At 42.8% G+C, this 22252-nt stretch overlaps 1 protein-coding gene across 1 annotated transcript in view; it reads right to left on the bottom strand.

Annotated features, from left to right (window-relative positions):
• MYO5B (myosin VB) overlaps positions 1–22252 on the bottom strand; it is a 375576-nt gene that overhangs the window by 241194 nt on the left and 112130 nt on the right. Inside the window, exons 2-4 of the mRNA XM_074995787.1 lie at positions 17853–17963; positions 8085–8256; positions 5663–5807 (exon numbers count right to left, since the gene is read on the bottom strand). Coding sequence (XP_074851888.1) covers positions 5663–5807; positions 8085–8256; positions 17853–17963 — 428 coding nt within the window. The remainder of the gene's footprint in view (positions 1–5662; positions 5808–8084; positions 8257–17852; positions 17964–22252) is intronic.

Below are 22252 nucleotides of genomic sequence, written 5' to 3'. Positions count from 1 at the left end.
TTCGGCAGTGGTGGTGGCTGGAGGTCCAAGCCCCTGTGAAATGCCACGTATGGGGTCAACTGCACACCCCAACCCACCCCGCCGCTCCCCACCCCACTCCACCACTCTCAGCAGGCCTGGCAGCAGCTTCGAGAGTCCCAGGGCCCCTTTGAATTGCCCCCGGAGCCCTAGTCTCTGCAACCCAGAGCTGAGGTGCACCAGTCTGGGCAGCACTCAGACCTGACTGCCCTCCACCCTGCCCTTTCAGCCTGGGGCTCCGGAAGGGCAGGCAGCCACCCCACCCTGCACCACCTAGCCCCCGGGCCCTCGGTGACTGTCACCCCTTAAGGGATCCTATTTTGAACAGCTTGCACAAGGGACCCTATTTTGTATAATTGCCTTTAAGCACAGCTGTGAACCTTGCCAGAACAGCTCGTGGCATTCAGAAGATGAGGTCAGTGTTCTGATGCTGCTGGTTAGCATTTCTGTAAGGGTCTTCATAGCCACAGCACTTTAGAAGCAGTTAACCTCTTAAACCTCCATAAAGAGATTCAGTGACATGCTTAGCACTATTCAGAACATTTGGAGAAGTGGTCTCTGGCCTTTAGGAAGGGAATGTGGCCCGGAGTACCTTGGTATTTTCAAGTACCAAAAACACTCTTGTAGATCAGAGCTGCATCACAATGTATTTGAAGGTAGGTTCTGAGCGCACACATGGAAAATTTGGGAATTGGTTTTGTGTAAACAGGATTTTCAGCTGAGGGTATATGCAATCCACGGGTGAATGTGCATCTTACAGGCTCCTTTTGCTCATCCAGTGAGGACAGAAATTGCTAGTCTTGGCTCTTGTAGCTCAAGCCATAGCAGCTCAGACTTTTAGTTCTAGAGGTCATGGGCTGCATATCCTTAGTCTGAATTTTTCCTGGAGACTCCCACAGCAGGCTGAGTGACTTTCCTGTCCCCGCTTCCTCCCCCCGCCCCCATCGGCCTAATAACTTAAAAGTGAAAAGACTTCCAGCTGGCCAGAACTATTAGCATAACATCGAACCTGTGAAAGAGCCATTAAGTGGCAATGAAGCCATTTAACAAGCATGTGCCAACCCTGAATTTACCAACAAAAACAACTGTGCATTACTATGTCTACAGGAACTTAGTTTAAAATTTGCTGTAATATTTCATAAGTTTGCTGCTGGAGATTATAAAATCACATCTAAAAAATCCTTGCATAAATATTTAGATGCACAATCTGAGCATTCAGCTTTATTTTTAAATGCTTGGATTTTCAGACAGTTTTTCTTTGTAATAAAAACTCTTCAAAAGACAACCCCTACCTAAAATACAATCTTTTAATTTTAAATTAGTATAGTACAAAAACTTCCACAGTATTCATGTGCTTTCTATCCAGTCTCTTCTTTCACTCCCCTATTGAAGGGAGCCCTAAAAGGGACAACAATACTTCTCTTCCAGACATCTATTTGATGAACTAGTTTTAAGAGAACCCTCCACAAAAACCAGTACTTTACTAAACACATAAAATCCTTTGCTAGGCCTAAGCCTAACAGTGAAATTTCATAAACGTGTCTTATGAAAAATCACAGCATAAATTAGTGATCCATTTTGCTAAAAGACAATGGATTTTGTTATGATGAACACATTAAACTGCTTGGACTGGTTAAATCAATTTAAAATAATGCCTTTGTTTCAGTGAGTTTAGATATAGTCTAGAATAATTTATGAAAGCTTAAGAGTATATTTAAAATATAAAATCAGATTAGAAATACTGATGAAGAAAAAGTAAGAGAGAAATATGGCATCATGTAGTCCATATTATTTAATGTTGTATTCAGCAGGACAATTGACTTGTCCTTACTACACAATTTTTGCAAAATGAGATCTGACAAACTTCAAGGCACATCAACAAACCTGAGACTTTTTTTATTCCAAAATGTAGTGGCATTTTTACCTTCCACGTGTTCAGTCTTTGCAATGTGACATGCAGCAGAAAACATGCTTCCTTTCTTCAGAAAGAAATTAGGAGAGTGCTTTTCCCCGCCCCCAATATAATTTACTACATTTGGGTTCAGGGATTTGGCTGGAATGGGTGAGCAGAGAGAAGAGGGAGACAGTGGGAAAGCAGAACTTTCACCCACCACCCATGCTAGATGTCCACAGTTTAAAGCAATGTACAAGGTGTTCCTACTGTTTTAAGCTAATTATAATACATATCTTTCTCTCCTTGGTCCTTGCAACATGGCTTACAACATACAGAGTCCCAGTGAAGCCAACAGAATTGTAAAGGCAGTGAGGCAGAAAATAAGCCTGGGATGGCTTTTCCCCTCTAAACTCTCTGTATGGTCTCACTTATAGCTCGTTATTGTGCTGAATTCATAATAGGCATACCGCATTGACAAGGAAAAAGGATTTTCTTTGCATGCTGACACCAGTAGCGTTTTCATCCTCCGGAGTACCAAATACAATGTCCCAAAAAAGCCATTACTACATAATGGTAGCAACAGGGTCACTCAGTCGAGGCTACACAGAGCACAGAAATTCCATATTCCATCATAATCACAAATAAGAACAGCTGTAGAACTGCAGTGGCTTCACACATCAGAGCCCGCCAGTGTCATAAACAGAGTGCCCTTAGGTTTGACATAATAGGTTTTTATTTTTCACACATTTGTCCCATAATTTTCCTGTAAAGCTGCTCAGGATAAAAACGTGACTGTCTCAGCAAGTGAGAAAACCCACAACCAAGTTTGGCTCAGATCTTTCAGAATTACAACTGGCAGACAAAACACCCTCAATGTCAGGTGTTTTCCGGGAGGTCTTAAAATGGCATTGAGTTACTAGATGACCACTGGTGAAGTCACTCACACAGCAATGAGTTACGGAAACATTTCACCTATAGGCAATGAGTTCAAATTCCAGCCAGCCAGGTAGCAACAAATATAAACTGCCCAATGAAAGTTATCTGGTGGCTCTTAGAAATGGTTTGAAGGTATTGTTTCTGTTCTAAGTGCTAACACCAGTGCATTAGCCACGTCAAAAGAAGCAGCCAGAATTGTACAGATGGGGAACCTGAACCATTTCTCACCTGAAGCCCTCAAAGCAAGCTTGAAACATGGTGGCAGGGTGACACACAGAAGCTCACTTTATACACAATATGGGGCAACAAAGAGAAAACAATGCACAGCCACTTTCACACCATCACTGAGGAGCTCAACAGAATAATTATTCATGGATAGTGTCTTACATTCTGTTACAGTGACACAGTATTTCCTTTTATTTAAAGAAATAAAATTAAAAAGGTATCTACCACAGAGAACAATAATGAGATAATGAGTATATTCAGGAACTTCCACTGGAAAAATCTCTGAACATTTCAAGTCTTCTTTCCCTATTACAGCAACTCTGAGAAGCAACAAGGATTATCTGCACTTGCTATGGTCCCATAGTATCCTGAGTGTTACCCCTAACACATCAGCTTTACAAAGCACCTAAGGGCACTCAGCACCTATCAACACTGGGCTCCATGTTTTATCTCACTGACTTGTTCTTTCGGATTTACGTCAGACTTTGTACGGTTTATGTTTAACAGAGTCTTTTCAATAAGTGCTCCACGAGGAACCAAAGGCTCTAATCATAGAAATGCTAGGCTGGAAAGGACCTTGAAAAGTCCTCAAGTCTAGCCCCCTACTCCAAAGCAGGACCAAGGCCAGGTCTACACTAGGGGATAAGTTTGACTTAAGATACTCAACTCCATTAGTTGCATAGCTGGAGTTGACATACCTTGATTTGAACTTTGGCACTGTCCCCACAGCAGAAGGTCAATGGGAGAAACATTCCCATTGATTTCTCTTACTCCTTGTGACTGCGAGAAGTACCAGGCTCAAGACGGACCCCATGAATGTTCAACTCAGCATGTCCCTACCAGGCACACTAACAGAAGATCAACCTCTAGTGTGCTGATCCACAAGCCCCATGTAAACCTAGAAAAATCTAGAAAATCCCTGCCAAGTGTTTGTCTAAACTGGTCCGAAAAGCCTCCAATAATAGATTCCACAACCTCCCCTAGAAGCCTGTCACAGAACTTAAAACACCCATAAAATTGGAAAGATTTTTCTTAATGTCTAACCTAAATCTCCTTGGCTGCAGATTAAGCCCATTAGCTCTTGATCAACAGTTGAGATCTGTAAGACAAAATGATCATTGTTCTTTTGACAACAACCCTTTAGACATCTGAAAATTTATTCAGTCCCCTCACTTGAGATTCTGTTCTGAAGACTAAGGAGAGGGTTTTTAATCTTTTCCTCATAGGTCAGTATTGCTAAATCTTTTACCATATTTGTTTTGTTGCTCTTCTCCAGACTCTCTCCAGTTTACCTACATCTTTCCTGAAGTCTGATACCCAGAATTGGAGACAGCATTCCATCTATTGTCTTACCAGTGCCAAGTAGAGTGGGACAATTCTCACCCATGTCTGACGTACAACATTCCTGCTCATACATCCCAGAACATTAGCCTTTTAAGCAACACCATCACATTGCTGACTCATTCAACTTTTGATCCACTATAAATCCCAGGCCCCTTTTCAGTTGTACTACCATTCACTCCAGACAACAGTTTCCCATTTTGTAGTTTTATATTCATTCTTTCCTTCTTAAGTGTCGTAGTTTCCATGTTTCTTTACTGAAATTTAATCTTGTTGCTTTCAGACCAATTCTCCAATTTCTCAAGCACATTTTGAATCCTAACCCTATCCCCTTCCAGCTTGGTGTCACCTGCAAATTTTACAGGCATGCTCTACCCTCCATTACCCACGTAATGAATGCCATGGGTCCCAACTAGATACTCCCTCCCACTTTGAAAGCACCACACTGATAATTCTGCCAAATATGATTTTTTCAACCAGTTGTGCACCTGCCTTACAGTAATTTCACTGAGTCCACATTTTCTTATTTGCTTATACGAATGTCAAGTGGGACTATGCAGAAGCTTCCTAAAATCAAGATATACCATATCTACAGCTTCCCCCACATCCATTAGGTCTAAAAATAAGGAATTCCTTATAAACCTATTATCTACTGGGTACTTACACAATGAACATTTAACAAATCTGTTCTAGTATCTTTCCAGGTATTGATAACTTCAATTGATTGTTGATGGTTTTATAATTCGCTAGGTCCTCTTTGTTTCCCTTTTTAAGACAGTTACAATGTTCACCCTTCTCTAGACTTCTGGGACCTTATCAGGCCTTCATGAGCATGAGTTCTCAAAGATAATCGCCAGCAGTTTTGAGATTGCTTGTGCTCTTCCTGTTAGTACCCTACGATGGCTTTCTTCAGGTCCTTTTGACAGCTGGCTTAGCTTCTGTCCCCTCACCACACACCTCCTAAGGCAGGGGAGGGGAAGGGAGGAGGCCAGTCCCCATGGCAGGGACAGAAGCTGAGCCAGCCTGACTATGACCTTTCAAGGTAAGTTTTCCTGTTTTGTTGGATTTATGAAGATGAAAGATTTGCATTGCGTTTTCTTCCTAGCATAGATGCAGAATTTTACCTTGTCCTCCAGAAAATTACGCTCTTTTTATTTTTATAAACTGAAATGATATAATCTTGACCACCACTGAGGAAGAAGAAGAGGCATAACAGAGTGTAAGCCTCTTAACCAATGTATCACCCACCTAGCCATTTGCTTGTAGGCTTCTTCTGCCACTGCGAAAATGTGAGGGTCCATGTCCCCCATGTTTTGGCCACTGTAAGCATAGATGACATCTTGTTCGTAGATTGGCAGTTGTTCATATGGGTTAATGGCAACAAGCACAATACCTAAATAAAACAGACCAACATGCCAACATTAGAATTAAAACAAAGTCAAAATGGTTTAGAACTTTTTTTCTTAAATATGAGATTTAAAATATACTCCAAAAAAGGGTCCATGTTCCTATATCAGCATCTCTTTCAATCATGTAGAAATGGAAAATGCACTAGTGGAAAAAACAACTTACATTAAGCTATGTAAGAGGAGCATAAAATGGATGAGCTGAAACATATAAAGCAGGCCCTTTGGGCATCTTCCCCCCAAAACAGTTTAAAGATGCTGCCATGGATAAGCTATATCCACATAACTGAAATTCAACTAGACCCAAAATATTTTGATTTCTGAACTGCACATGAAAATGTAAAACCATGAGATAAATAGAAATTAAATGCACAAATAGTGTTACAGGAACATAAAAGATCTGAATTAAAGAACTTTAAAAATTTCCTCCCTCCCTTCATGTAGAAGGATCCAGACCGCTCACTTCATTGAGCTTAGAAACCACTGTCAGCCAAAACACATGGCTCCACTCCCCGACCCTGTAATCTTATCTATATAGGAGGGGGGAAAAATTCAATCCATCCATGGGAGATGAGACTCCAATAAACCTAAATTAGTTTTCAAATTCAAGCCTCCAGGTCCATTACAGACCATTTACAGGGAACACTGACCATAACCCCCTGCCCCAGCCCTGAGCCCCCTCCTGCAACCTACCTTACTCCCAGACCCTGCATCCCAACCTAGAGCACCAGCTTTGAGTCTGTTCTAGCACCCTAGCTCCCTCCTAGACCCCAAACCCTATCACTGAGCCCCCTTCTGAACCTTAACTCCTGCACAGTGACCTTACATCCCTAATCCAACCTCCTGACCTGACCCTTGTCTCACACTTCAAGACCCCTGGAGCCTGTTTCTACACACCAGAACCCTCGTACCTCCAAATCCTGAGTTCCTGAGCCACTTCAAACCCCTTTACCCCACCCCTGCATATGAATCACCCATGAGCAAAAATAATTTTGTCATGTGCAACAACATGTACATGATGTGTCACAGTTCCTCTTCATATTGGTGCATATAACAATTCATTCTGCCCATAGGCATAAAAATTAGAGGGAACACTGGTCTTCACTGGAACCACTAAATTGACAACTGGTGAATCAATGGCAGCGCATCGATCCCCACTGCAGTGTAGATATAGCCTAACTTTTGCTTGCACCAAAAAGCTCAATTTCCCCCTTTTCCATATGTGGAGTAACTTGGTCCAAAGCCTAATTTCTATTTACTTCTTTACCTAATGTAACTGCACACAGGCAGTCTCGAACCTGGGACCTCTGGAGCTTAGTGCAGAGGACTACACTTCAGCTAACGGTGAGCTAGCTCTCAGCTCAGGCTGTAGAGGACACATTCTTTTTCTGTGAAGTGGTCTAGGTGCCACTACATGGGACAGTTAATCACACACAGGTGTGGGGGTTACACTAACACCCTTTCTGGGCTGCACCAGGATCTCTGGGTTCTACTCCTACTTCTGCTACTGACCCATTATGATTTATGACCTCTTCACACATCAGTTACTCTAGTCTTAAAGTCAGGTATTACATTATCATCTCCACATAAGCCTTGTGCAACTTACTGAATGAATATATGGCAGCTCCTCTTATGTGAGGATTTTATTTCAAAGTAAAATGGTTATAAAAAGGTCAGTATTAGCATTAAGTAGGGCTCTACCAGTTTCATGGCCAAGAAAAAAAATCAATCACAGACAGTGAAATCTGATCTTGTGTGTGCTTTGGCTTTCAAAGGCTCTCTCTAACTGGGGGTTCTGACCCAAAAGGAGCTTGCAGGGAAGTCACAAGGTTATTTTAGGGAGGTCATGGCACTGCCACCCTTACTTCTGTGTGGACTTCACAGCTGGGCAGCTGGAAACCAGCAGCTGGCGGTGAGGCACCAATTCCATGAGCAGCTATGCAGAAGTATGAGTGGCAGTACCATGCCAGGTCATCCCTCTGAGCTGCTCCGGGTAGCAGCTTTGCTGCTTTCCAGCTGCTTGGCTCGGAAGACAATGCCACCACAAGCAGCAGTACCGTAACCCCACTACAATAACTGTGTGACCCCTCCACAACTGCTACAGTTACAACGTGTCTGCAATCGTAAAATTTATTGTTTTACAAATCCTACGACCATGAAATTGTCCACAATGGACTGTGACTCTGGCAGGGCTGTACATACAAGAAATTTAAAGTGGTGCAAAACTTCCCCAGGCCCTGAGATAGCCATATTTTAATACTCACCACAATAGGTGTAGATGTGATTTGATTCCAAGAATCTGACTTTTAAATTATGTAGTACAGCAGGCTCATGGAGGTAACTTAGAGCGGTCAGGTCATTTTCTCCTACCAGAATATCTGGATTGCGCAAGAAGGGCAGTTGATTGTCTTTCGGATCAACTGGGTATTCGTAGATCTGAAGTAATACAAATTGCAAGCAAAAAAACCCTGTTAAAAATAAGCACCATTAAGCTTCTTTATATATTTACTTATCTACAGATAATTCTGCCCTCAAAAGATTATTCGTGTTACATTTGCACCTAGAGGCCCCAACCAGAATACAGCTTTTTGTGTTAAATCCTATACAGATAGGCAATATGTTTACATTTTTTCTGTTAAAGAAAATGGGAGTTTATGCATCCACAGTGGTTACCCTTTAAAAATATGTTTGGATATTTTGGATAACTGAACAATATTGCTACTGTATTTCCTCTGTTCCCTAGGATTTCCCAATACTGAATAAGGGCAAATACTTTGAATATTGCACAAAAGGCAAAATTCACTGTGTGAGGCAAATTTCATCTTACTGGATAGATTAACCGACTTTCATTGTGGAACGAAAACCCAGGTCATTTTTAGGGATAATGAAGTAAAATGGCGGCACAAGCTCTCTCAAAGAATTAGTAACAAGTGGTTCCATATACTAAAACAGTAGAAGCAAAAATGAATCTGATGTATATATTTGCTTTTTTGCCCTTCTCTAAAGTCAGTCAGATTCGGAGGATCCAGAGCCCTTCCTATTAAAGTTATTTGTTGGCTTTTTTTTTAAATTCAAGTCACAAACACATTACGCTCTATCCTCCCTTCAGTCTCTTCTGACAACAGGAAAAGGCCTCAAAGGAGGAAACATAGGAACACTGTAGACTTACGTGAGGAATATGATAATGGTACTAAAGCATATGGCTGACCATATACTGAAGTGTTTTGGCTCTCAGCCAGCTGAAGAGGAAAGCCACTGAACAGAATCAACATGATTTTTCCCCCTTTATTTGTAAATACTTCTGTCAACATCCTTGGCGGCCCTTCCAACTTCAAATACTTCACAGATAGGAAATGTCCTGGGTAGAGGCAAGTTTGATATTTACCAAATACACTTAACATTTGTTTATGCATTATGAGTTATGGTCCTGCCCCCGAAAGCTCTGATAGCAAGTTCTCCAGCAACAGTGGAAAAACTGTTTGTGCAAGCAGGAAGAGGGAGATGAGAATTCCCCGGCCATTACTTTCATCCACCAGGCTGTTTGGTGTAGCCAGAAAAGCGTGCACTGCAATGGCACAAGAGGAGACGGAGACAGGTGACGTGTACATATGAACACAAAAAGTGGAAGAAGTATAGCATGGCCATACACTGCCAACTGTGTCAAGTACATTCTCCTCGTTTGCCTCTTGGGAAGCCTAACGAACAGCTCCCATTAAAATTTTGGCAGCCATTGGATGCTTGAGAAGGACAAATTAATTCACTCCTCGGAAGAAATGCTGGCATTGCCATGTTTCAGGCCTTCACTTCCTCCACCAATAGTAGGGAATAGTTCACACAGATTCTCTTAAAATCACTTGAGAGATTGAACACTCCATATTGCCACTGCCATGACCCCTCATTGGCTGAATTTCACCCCTCTTACACCTTAACAGCAGACAGTCTCTTCTGCAGGCTCCCTAATTCCTACCTCCCCCCGATTCCCACAGGTGCAGATACCGCAGTCAGATTTCATACATGGCTGTTATCATTCCTACATTCAAACTTGCTGTCAAAGATCAAACATTGTTCAGACAGACAACAACAACAGGGACCACAAACTAAATGGGAGATATGTCTGAAGAGGACAAAAAACAGACCAATAGGACAGGAGACTGAAAGTAACCTAAAAACCCCCCAACCTCATCCCTCATTTGAGATTGCAATCAAAAATGTCCTCTCAAACTCAAAGGATCTGCACCTTTCCACTTCAGACCTGGTTCCTCTTCCCTTCCTATTGAGTAACACTGCTTCCTCTGTCCCTTCCACCTCCTTTGCCATTGCTCAGGCAAAACTCTTTCTCAAACATCTTCCTCCTAGCTCTCTCCACTTCCCCAGGTGAGCCTCCACAGCATCTCTCTGGGACAGCTTGCTCTTGCTATATCAGCTCTGTAATGGTGTCACCTAAGAGTTACACACTAAGACCAGTGTTCTGATATAAGATGTGCACTTGTGCAATTGCCCAGGAAAAAGCCAAATGCCACTCAGCTGATTAGCACGGAGACCAGACCTAGGATTTGCGTTTCTATTGGTGTTGCAGATCGACACACGCCTCAGTAAACAATGTTTTTTTTCATGAACACAGATGAAAAAGATTAGCAGGAACACTGACTAACAGCCTATTTGTATGAAACGTAGTATGGAAATAAAGCTGTGTTGCACATTCAAAGTTACTATACCAACAACAGCATAAACAAAGCTGCAACAGAAATGAGGCATGAGTCAGCTTGCGGCCTGTCTGGTGCCATAAGTAAGGTAATCTCCACACAAAAGTTTGAAGTGTTAACTTCCCTGGTCCCACTGCGACTGGAGCCCCATTATGGCAAGCTAAAAAAGAAAAGCCCTTCCCTAAAAATATATATGAGCCAAACAGACAAGACAGACAAAAGGTGGGAAGAAAAACAGAAGCACAAAGAGATGAAGTAATTTGCCCAACATCAGCCAGCAGGTCAGTGGCACAGAGAGAGCGAGATCACACATGCCTAACTCTTCCAAGCCCAACCCATTCTCTTAGCTCAGTGGCTCCCAACCCTGAGGTCCGTGGGCCACTGTGGGGGGTTCTGCAGGGGTCCATGAAAAAAATAAAAATAGAAAATAAGCCTTATAAAAAATTGCAAAGTGACGATCAATTACTTTTAAATTAAATATCTTCCAGTGTTATTAACTGCTGTCCAAAAATCTACGTTGTGGTTTTCTCTCTCATTTAACGGGGTGTACATAGCAGCTAGAATTGGCTTTGATGGGGATCTGCATACATTTTGGGGAGGAGGGGGATGATTGGGGGTCCACAAACAGTTTGGAGAGGTGATGGGGGGTGGGGGACGTACTAGTGAAAAGGTTGGGAACCTCTGTCCTAGCCACTCTAGAGTACATAGGAGTAGCACGCCCATGCAGCATGTAAACTGAGCTCCTCTACTCTTGCAACGATCTCAACAAAGCTTGATCCTGACACAAATTTTTATTGCTACAACCAAGTTCCATGAAATTATCCCCACAGTCTTTTATTACTATTGCTGAGAGGCTAGGATTCCCATAGTGTATACCAAACTGAGCTCCACTTCAGAAAGAGATTCATGATATACACAAAGTAGCCAAGAACAGGCCTGCTGGAACCAAAGATCTATGACCATTTATTTTGATAAAAGGGTAAGAAAAAACAGCTAATAACAACAAGAAGAGGTATGTTCTCCCCCTCCCCGGCACCCAGGAACAAAAGGTTTTCAATTCCTTGCAAGATATCTGGGTGTTCCTATAATCTTTATATACATATATATATATATATATATATATATATATATATATATATATATATCATTACATGCTAATCTGAAGCTTACCAGATCAACATGCACTCATCATATTGAGCAGGGACTTCTTAAGAATGGCCCACACCATAAAAACAAACTGCACAGGAGAAATAGGGAGAAAGCTCTGTTATCCAGCCATGTAAATTGATCTTTTTTAAAAAATAAACTGAGCTTTAATCAATTTATGAAGCAGATCTGGCTGTGCAGGATATGACTCTGAAGGCTATGACAGATGTCACTGACTGAATGGTTACAAATGGATGGATTTCCATTTAAGAACACAAAATGACTGAAAGATAAAAACCCCTAGCATTAGTTCAGCAGTAACAAACTACTTCAGTTTGGCACAGCTGGCCCCAAATGCTATCAATTAGAATGACAGGCAGTGAGCTGTATTTTTATCATGCTGTACTTCAAGCATGGACTGTTCACCCTACTCCATTTGTAAGAGGTGGGCCAATAGGAAACACCTGTAAAGAGCAGAAAACAGACCTTTAGAACGTAACCAGTCTTCTCTAAAGCAAGAGGAGTTTATTGCCAAGCAGCATCACAGGGAAAATGCACTAAACCTGAGAGCACGATTCCAGAGATGAATGTCCCCCTCCAGAAAATACTTAGGGCATCTTAACAGTTTTATATCAAATAATAGTAGTAGTAGTAGTAGTAGTAGGCATCCTTCAGTCTGCATAGACTATGGATCGCACCCTTTAAAGTTTCAATTGAGGACTTCATTTACAGCGTCTATTGTGACTATGAAGACCCACACGAGAGTGACAGTCCTTGTTGCATCTCTTGCAGATGTAGTGGGTGTCTGGCAAGTCCTTATTGTGCTTTCTGTGCGCTCGCTTCTCCTCTGCTAGCTGTCTGATCTTCATCTCGCCCTTCTGAAGGCCCTTGTGTAACCCCTGCCTCCATCTGCTGCGGTCGTCTGCTAGTTCTTCCCAGTTGTCCAGCTCGATGTCTACCTCTCTGAGGTCTCTCTTGCAGACATCTTTATAGCGCAACTGGGGGCGTCCGGGAGGTCTTTTGCCAGAGGCTTGCTCACCATACAGGATGTCTTTTGGAATCCTTCCATCATTCATCCTGTGGACGTGGCCAAGCCAGCGGAGCCGACGCTGCCTGAGGAGGGTGTGCATGGTTGGGATTCCAGCTTGCTCGAGGACGGCGGTGTTGGTCACTCTGTCCTTCCATGATATTCCAAGGATGCGCCTGAGGCAGCGCAAGTGGAAGACGTTCAAGCCTCTTTTTCTGGAGGGCATACAGGGTCCAAGTCTCGCTGCCACAAAGGAGGGTGCTGAGGATGCAGGCTCTGTAGACTTGCATTTTGGTGTGAGTGTACAGCTTGTTGTTATTCCACACTCTCTTGCTGAGTCTGGACAGAGTTGTGGCCGCTTTTCCGATCCTCCTATTTAGCTCAGTGTCCAATGACAGGGTGTCAGTGATGGTGGACCCCAGGCAAACAAACTCGTGGACGACCTCTAACGTATAGTTGTCAATGCTGCTTGATGGGGATTCAGCAACATCCTGACCGAGTACGTTCGTCTTCTTTAGGCTGATGGTAAGCCCAAAGTCCTTGCACGCTTTGGAGAACCGATCCAGCAGTTTTTGAAGCTGGTCTTCTGTGTGAGACACTACAGCAGCATAAAACTCATAATATTAAAATTGCTCATTCCTTGATGTCATGGCAAGAGTAGCTCTGCAGTCTCTACAACATACACTGGCAAATAGTCTTCAGCCTGCCCTTCTTTCCCCTTATCACCAACGTTCCCTCAAATATCTTCCATCCATGCGCAGAATATATATATTTTTAGGTGCACTGAGGCACATGCAAATGGGCACCCCCAACAGAAACACAAAGCTAGCTGCAGGAGCTCTGCTAGTCAGCTGGGTGGCATTTGAATTTCTCCTCAATGGCCACACAAGCACACAGCTTACAGGCACTCTGTCCACGACCCCCAGCCGCAGATACATCATCCAGTATCAACTGAACTCATCCTGGCTGCTTCTTTCAAGTTCATCTGAACTCTGAAGGGGTGAAGCTGCCAGAATTCTCACAGAACCCAAGAAGAAGAAATAATCACATGTAACCTGAAATAGAGAAGTTACCAGACGACTGCAGCCTCACATACAGCAGAGGTAGTGACAGTGCATGATTCACTCTCTAGCCCCATTCCCTGGTCTAGACAGAACTCCAGGAATCCAACAGAAAGATAGCCAGTCAAGCGGGTGTCTTCATCCAGTCAAGCCAGTTGGTACTGCTCGTGAGGTGGGCAACAAGAACTGAGCCAAGACCACGAGCTTACTTCACATGTCACCTAACCCCATGCTAGGATCCAAGTACTACCCTGAACTCCTGAACTAGCTGTCTTCCAGGGAAGACCTGTGGCCAAGTAGCTTCCTGCTCACTCTCTCTGGTGGTACACTATACGGGCAGGAAGCTCCAGGAAGGGGAATGCTTGTGTATGGGAGAGGGCACAGACACTAGACCACTCATCTAAGCTAAGGACACTTGCATCTGTAGAGTGGGGAAGGAGGAGTTCCAATGAGCAGCTTATTTGGGGTGGGGGTTGCAGATAAAGGAGTAGGCTAGCAAACCTGGAACACACTCATACTACAGACACCCCCTCCTTTTTGCATGTGCACATCAATCACATCATTGGCTTTCACCAGTTGCTAGCAATGGGAGAGTCCAACAGCGAGTCAGATTGGCAGCCCCAAAATTGGCTTTATGTTCTAGGCTCCAGTGGAGAGTAAAATATCAGGGAAAGGCTCCGACAGATGTCCAGGACTAGGGCCCTACCAAAACTCACAGCCATGAAAAATACACAGACCATGCAATCATTCCCTCCAACCCACAGAAATCCACCCATCGGAAAAGGCAACAGAGGGACAGGAACGGGGCACTCTAGCCAGGACTGTTCACCAGGCTCCAGCTACTGCTCTACTGGGTTGGGGAGGGACAGGATTTGCCCCTCCCTGGCAGAGAGTAGGCAGGGCGTGGGAGACATCTTTGCAACCCCCCAATGCCCTATTTTAGGTTAGGACCCTCCTGGTTACATCATCCTGCAATTTCACATGTAAACGTGAAACTGACCAATTTTATAACCCTCTGTCCATGAAACTGATCAAAACAGACTACAAATATGGCAGGGTCCTATCCGTACAACACCCCGAGGGGTGAGAGCTTGGCAGGGATGCCCATTACTAGAGAGGTATAAGAAAGTTTTCATGAAGGGAAGGGGAGATCAGAGAATGTCTCACTATAGAGCAAGGGTCTTAAGCTCACAGGCCAGGGACCTTCTGCAGCCCAAGCAGTTCCACAATCTGGCCTGGGTACAGCAGCCGGCACGCAAGTCCCTGAGGCCCTGGAGAAGTATCTCTACCATCCCCCAGACCAGCCTCTGCTCCACCTCCACTTCACTCTCTCACCTCCACTGTGCTCCTTCCCTCTAGAGCCTTGCCACAGTGGGGTACCCACCGTCCCTCCAGCCGGATTTCAACACTGGTGCTGGCCCTAAGGTAAACTGAGTTTGAGACCCGTGCTAGCGAGGAAACCAGAAGGGTGTCCAAATCAGGTGGGGGAGCTGGGTTTAGATAAGTGGGAAAGGTAGAAGGGAGGTATATGTTCCCTTCTGGCTGGGGTAGCCACTCAGTGTGTAGCCAAAAGGCAGAGGCTGTGAGTAGGGCCTGTAGACCGCAGAAGGCGACTATGAAGCTGCACAAAACAAATGTTTCGCCATTCTCAACACTCCATGCCAAGGGGAGATACTTTGCTTTCCCAGTGGCACTGGCACTCTGATGTACTGCTACGGGCACCTCTGCATATACTGGACCAAAAAGAATAATTGTTTTCCTAACAGTTTAATCAAGCTTCTTTCATTACTACTCCCCAACTGCCTGTTCAGTAAAAGGGTAACAAACTATGAGCCAGGTTGAAACCGGTTCATTGGCAAGAACTGAGAATTAATCACACGGCCCTCAGAGCATTTTCAGCATGGGGAAGCAATGGCTGTTAACTGCATTAACACCACAACAGATTGTCCCCTGGACAATTAAAAAAAAAACTGTGGGTTCAATGAAAAATCCAAATTAAATTAATCTGTTCATGAAAAATTTATTCCCTGGTACCATTACACCGGTTAGGCAGACTGTAGGCTGTGCAGCTCTGCTACAGCAAGGTGTTAAAAGCAGTAAGATCAGGCTCATATGCTGGAAAATTTAGTTCTTATAATGTTACCTCAACAGACCAGCAGTCTAACAGGAGCATGCTTGGTAATTTCATTATCAATTAGCCTTTGAAACAAAAAAGCATCAGCAGAGCTGACCCTTGGCATTCAGAGATGACAAGTGAGTGAAATTCCTCTTTGTACCTAGAGACAAGCAGAAGCTTGGTGCACCATTTAAATGCTCAAGTTAGCGGACAAGTAGTGCACAGGTCTAAGACAAACCGCTACAACCAAAAATTACATCTCCCCTGTTCTCTGTTAAGAAATTACCTCCCTATCACAGCAACTGACAGTAGCAGTGCTGGGAATTTCCTGAGCAGAGCTGTCTAGTTTTCTCAGACTATAAATTTGTGGGGAGCTAGCTGGGAGCTCCCTTCATTTCAGGAGCTGAGAATCAGAAACTTGGCTGTTCTCTGTTTTCCATGATCATCCAAATTTTGATGCAGTGAAATCATAAATGCAGCCTTGAAGTAAATTCCATAGCCAACACTGCACCACCATAACATGGTAGAGTTTTACCATGATGTTGGTTTTGCCACATACTAAATGAAATGTGATTGTCTTAGCATGATGATGAACTACAGAACAAGTTCATACTGACCTGAAAAGGGCAATCTCATAACAGACCACCCTTCTTTCTCCATAAATCCTCAGCTCAATGCTAGGGACACAGTCAAGATTCTCAATTATTGATCTCTCTCACTTTTCAAATGACCTAGGTACAGGTTATTAATCTCCAGGGCTCATTTATCTAGGCTCTTCTAACATTCCCATCTGCTTGACATTTACAAGAACTGGGTTTGGGAACTCAATTGGTTCAAAGACTCTACTCAGGTATTACTCATTTTGCCTTTTAAACTTTCTCTATCATCAGCAGAGGTCGTCCACAACTTAGGATACTTTTCAAAAATTCTTTGACCAGTCTACACTTAGAGCACTTTGCTGGTGTATTAGACTAGCAATACAGGCATTCATTGAGGGCACGCAGCTTCTACCGAGGGAAGCTATGCTTTATCTGAGTTGTCCCCTCCAGATCCCTGCCTCCCTCACCCTCCAGCAAAATAAACTTTACTGGCAAAACCATGGATCTGTGTTATAACCTGAATCTATGCTAGGGGGTTTTGCAGGCACAAGTAATCACACCCTGACCAACATGGCCAACAAAAGTTTGTAGTGTACACATCCCTTTGAGAAGTAATTCCATTAAAGATGGCCCTCCAAGTCACAATGGTTTACATTAGGCTCCACCAATTGTATTTTCCCCAACGAGTGCCCTGTCTCAGGTGAGCTGTGGTTGGAAAGATGATAGCAAGTTCCCATGCTACCAGTGAGTTTACAGATTAGAATCAGAATTTCTACTGTAAATAAGTGTATGGATGCTGGAGAGAAAAGCACTGAACTGTTTATAAGGAATAAAGTGGCATTGCTTTTTTCTGACAAGTTCAATTAAAAAATTGCAGAGTAACATCAGAGACAAGATTCCTGTTTGTCACCCTCCTTTGGCACCATTTCAAAAATAAATAAATAAATAAAACCAAACACCATAATGAAATGAGGGGCTTATGTTGGAATAAACTTGAAGATGCAGAACATACATAATAAAAGTATTACTTGGCCAGTCATTTTCTGTACTCGGTCTGCTTTTACTTCTGATATTGTTGGGTTTCAATGAGCAATACAAACCATTTATTCCTTCAAATTTGTGACAGTCACTGTTTTGAAAATTACTTGGCTATCACACACAGGACATAAACTTCACCCCAGGATCAAGTCAAAGCAGATCAGCTGCAAAGTAGGAAACCTTTGATTTGAATACGTATATCTTTGGGAATCCCAGAGTGCAGAAAGCAATGTATGGTAGACTTTTTAAAGGTACACCATGAACATTCAGGCTTATTCAGAGGATAATTCGAAGCTTAGATCTACCACTAAAAAGGGCTATATATAACTTTAGTGAACTTACAGTGTCATCCTCAAATTTCAGGTGTAGGTTTTTATCCCCTTCTTTGTAATCCTTGATAATTTCTGCTGATCTCCACACTTCATCAGGGTCAGGAATCCAAACCCTTGTATACTGAAAAGAAAAATACAGGAAACCAGTTAGGTCACAAGCGTACACATTCACCAGCGATACAGTCCAACTTCCTTTGCAGAGTCAATAGACATTGCTATCATTGACTTCAATAGAAGCAAGAGAAGGACCAACCTGAATGTATAGCACCACATGATGGTCATGAACCAGACTGCTTCTTGACTATACTGGTTTACTTGCTTATTAATGGGATATAAAATCAAGTAGACACAGCTATGTTCTACCATAAGTGATCTCTGAATTGGATTTCACCTGGCAATTTAGCCGATCATTGTAGGTCTTGAAAAATAATGGCATAATTCTTAGATAATTAAGATAGTAATGCTTTTTTATGGAATGAACAAATGATGGCCTCTGAAATACAAAACATGTTTTTTTGGAAGCATAGAGAAACATACTACAAAAGCGTCCGTAGGAAAAGCAAACATTTTAAATGTTAGCACAAAAGAGCAGCATACCATTAATTTGCTGGCAACTTCATTATTAAAGCAAATACAACAGCTACAAAGATGCCAGGTAAAAGCTGACGCCTATAAAGGTTTATGGGAATTAAATATCTAAACAGCTGCAATGATATTCACATGCATACACCTCAAAGGTAAGTTGATATATTTTGATTTCTCCAAATGTCCCAAACATAGAATTACATCTCTAAACCTGCAAAAGCCCCAGTGTGGGACGCTGTGTTAGAGATCAAAAAAGGAGGGATTAAAAAAAAAAAACCTACACATTTTTATGTATAAAAAACACAGTATAAGCATAACTTTGTGCACAAAACAGATTTGGGCAGTACAGTCGAGAAATACCAGAAGATGACCTCTGCAATGTTAAATTGGTCCCTGCGTGCATGTGTTAGGGTTATTATATTAAATAAAGAGGACAATCCTGAGGAAGAGTATCTATGTCCGCATCTACCAATGCACATTGTATTCATGTATTATACAATAACACATGTATACAACCTGACTTGATAGATACAGACACAGATACACTCCTGCTCAGGAGTGTCATCTTTTTTGAAAGGGTAAATATAGCAACTCTAGCGCGCGCGCCCGCCCATTTGTGTATTATAACCACCTTTCACTATACAACCCTCATACTATTTTTCACCATGGAAAACAAGTTTCTTTCAGTGCAATGAAGAGCTACTCGTTATTTGTTTTATGCTTGTTCAACCCAAGCCCATAGGTTTTTTTCTTCTTCTAACTGCGCATTATTCAAACTGGTTCTGAAGACAATTTCCTCATGGACTTATGTACATCATTCATGACTACAGTACATCAGCGCCAACACCAGGAGTGCTCCAAGACTGGAGCATCCACAGGAAAAAGTTACTGGGTGCAGAACACACACACACACACACACACCCCAATCCTCCCCGGCCTTTTCGCACAACAGTGGCTCTGCACTTACCAACTCTTCCCCCTCCCCACAAGTGCTTTCAAAGCACTGCAGACAGCCAATTTGCTGCATTCAAGCTTTGGGAGCGGGGAGGACCGTGGAAGGGGTACGTTCAGGAAAGGAGATGGAAGGCGGCAGGGTTTGGAGAGTGGGAAGGAAGAAATCAAGTACACCTGGCTTGATGAGAAGTCAGTGCCTATGCTATAGCATAAGAGTGCTTCACAAATACTACATTCCCCAAAACCTGGTGAACAGAGAGGATTTTTCAGAAGATGGAGAACTGAGGCACAGAGAGATGAAGGAGAAAAATAGCAATGTCGGGGGCAAACGTGAGGTGTTGAGGATTTGGTTTCATAAATGAAGGGGCAATGTGTGGCACTTCATATTTTCAAAGCACAGCTGCCATGGATGTCAGCTGCAGGTGCGAGTGCTCAGCACTTGTGCAAATTAGACCCTAGGGTTTTCATCTGAGCACCCAGAAAATGAGCAACACAGTTAACATCCTGTGAAAAGTATGACCCAAGTGACCCATCTCAGAGTCATACAGCCACTCTGTAGCGGACAGCATTGAATTAAGGGATGGTCTCAGGATCTAGTTATCTTCCTGCAGTCCCATGCCTCTCATTACACACTTTCCGGCTTCTTGGGGTAGGGGGGTGAAAGAAGGGAAAAAAGTAGCAAATCTCATCCCAAAGGACTTTACAAGTTCTTCACAAAAGATTCACAGCAATGCAGCTTCCCCTGCAGTGGGGACTCCCACACTGGCTAGTGAAAGAACAAGAACTAAATGGGCAGATTTCCTGCTGTAAGCCAAGAAGGAATGAGCAGGACCCTCAACACACAGCTTGAGGCTTGTAAAGGTCCTCTCCCATCACTACCTGGACATCCACATATTTCTGACAAGAAATCCCCAAGACAGGGCTGTCAGGAAGATTAAAATACACACGTCTAAACTAAGCATGTCTATTCCCTGCAGCCGTGACAGGGAATAAATTGGGAAAGAAGAGCAGAACTGTTCATATGTAAATTACATTGCTTAGCATCATAACATCAAGTCCTAATCAGGTTTCATTCATTTCTATGATAGTCTATTAACTCCTGGATGATATCATGCAATGAAATAAATAACTACATTAACCTATTGTAAAGCATCCACCTGTGCTAAGTGACATAGGTAGGCAAGGAACACACTGCATTTGTTGCACTCGCACCTGGTTCTGCCAATATTTACTCAAACACTGCACATAGCACTGTGAGCAATTCCAGGAGATAACTGAGAAACAACAAGCAGCATTGGCCACAGGAAAGCTGTGTCTACACTCACATTCCTCCTTTGAAAGAGGAATGCAAATGAGGGAAATTGGAAATGCAAATGAGGTACAGATTACATATATATTGCTTCATTTGCATAATCTTTTAGGAACAGATGCTTTTGAAAGAAAAAAGCAGTGTAGATGGGGCTCTTTTGAAAAAAACCCTGTCGTTGAAAAGAACTCTTCCTATTTTGTTTCAGGAAGAAGGGATGCTCTTCCTTGAAAGAGCCCCATCTCTTCCAAAAACGTGATCGGAAAAGATTATGCAAACGAGGAGCAAGATTCGTAAATCAGCGCTTCATTTGCATTTTTGATTCCCTCATTTGCATTCCTCCTTAGAAAGAGGAATGTAGTGTAGATGCAGTCAAAATGTTTGCAAGGCAGGACTGGGCCGAGCAATATTTCCAGACACACAAAGTCTCCTCACCAGAAGGAAAAAGTGCCACTTCTCAAAACAAGGTAACAATGCACAAGAGCTGAATGAATACGGAAAATCCAATATGGCGAGTGTCCCTTATGTTGACCTCACATTGGGAAGCTACATTTACAGTGTAGTACCAATATCCCTGGCTGCATATTCCACACCTTGTGAAACAGACATAGGATGAAGTATAAATTTGCCTCTACCTAACACAGATCAGCTTGTCAAAGTGCAAAACCAGGACACCCGCCACCGCAGGCACACAGAGAATGGGACTGGGAGGTGCTAGGGAACTGTGGATAGGACAATACTAATCACAGGGAAGTCAATGTGATACCACCTCTCTTTTCTCCTGTTCTCACCCTCTTTTTCCCCTTACTCTGTGGACTGGGATCCCTATGCACGAGGGGTACAGATGTAAAGACTCATTGAGGGAGGGTCTGGACTAGCAGTTCCCATAAGCCTTGTGACACACCTGTTGGAGAAGAAGGATCCTGAGTCCAGTATGTGTCTAGCCAATATGCTACTAGTTTCATCAGCTAAGCTGGTCACTTCTCTGATGACCTGTGGGTCACCAAAACTGGGACAACACCCAAAGAAAACAATACAGTGCTTTTGGGGACACATGATCACCCTAATTCTGACTGAAAGACCCTTCACTTGAATATTGTTCAAAACCTGTAGCCTTCCTGACAGAAAAAACAGTATAAATTATACAGCGTGAAAAACAAATGGCAAAGGAGTTCTATGCCAATAAAGTTTTATATCTGCTTTTGTTAGTAAAACACAAAGAAGTTCTACATATTTAAATAAGCCGTACGTAGCCCCCCCACCCGCCCACCCTCCCACACACCCACCCTCCCACACAAATTCATCCTGATATCAATACAGTTACATTCCTTTGAAAGCAAAAACTGCTGTGCACTACTGAGGCTATTTTTAAGAGCTCTCAAGAGTTAAAGAAACCGCATTTATGAAAATAATTTGTTGGGCTGCTGAAAAGCAATTTTTTTTTTAAAATATGTATACTGCATAATTATTTTTAGAATTGCTCAATAGCTAAAGCCGCAGGATCCTTTATGTCAAAGAAGCTATAAAAACATGCCACCAGAACAAAAGAAACAAAAATACAAGCA

Source organism: Carettochelys insculpta, chromosome 5 (genome assembly GCF_033958435.1).
Source record: "Carettochelys insculpta isolate YL-2023 chromosome 5, ASM3395843v1, whole genome shotgun sequence".
Lineage (NCBI taxonomy): Eukaryota > Metazoa > Chordata > Testudines > Carettochelyidae > Carettochelys > Carettochelys insculpta.
This window is presented reverse-complemented; position numbering and strand designations above follow the sequence as displayed.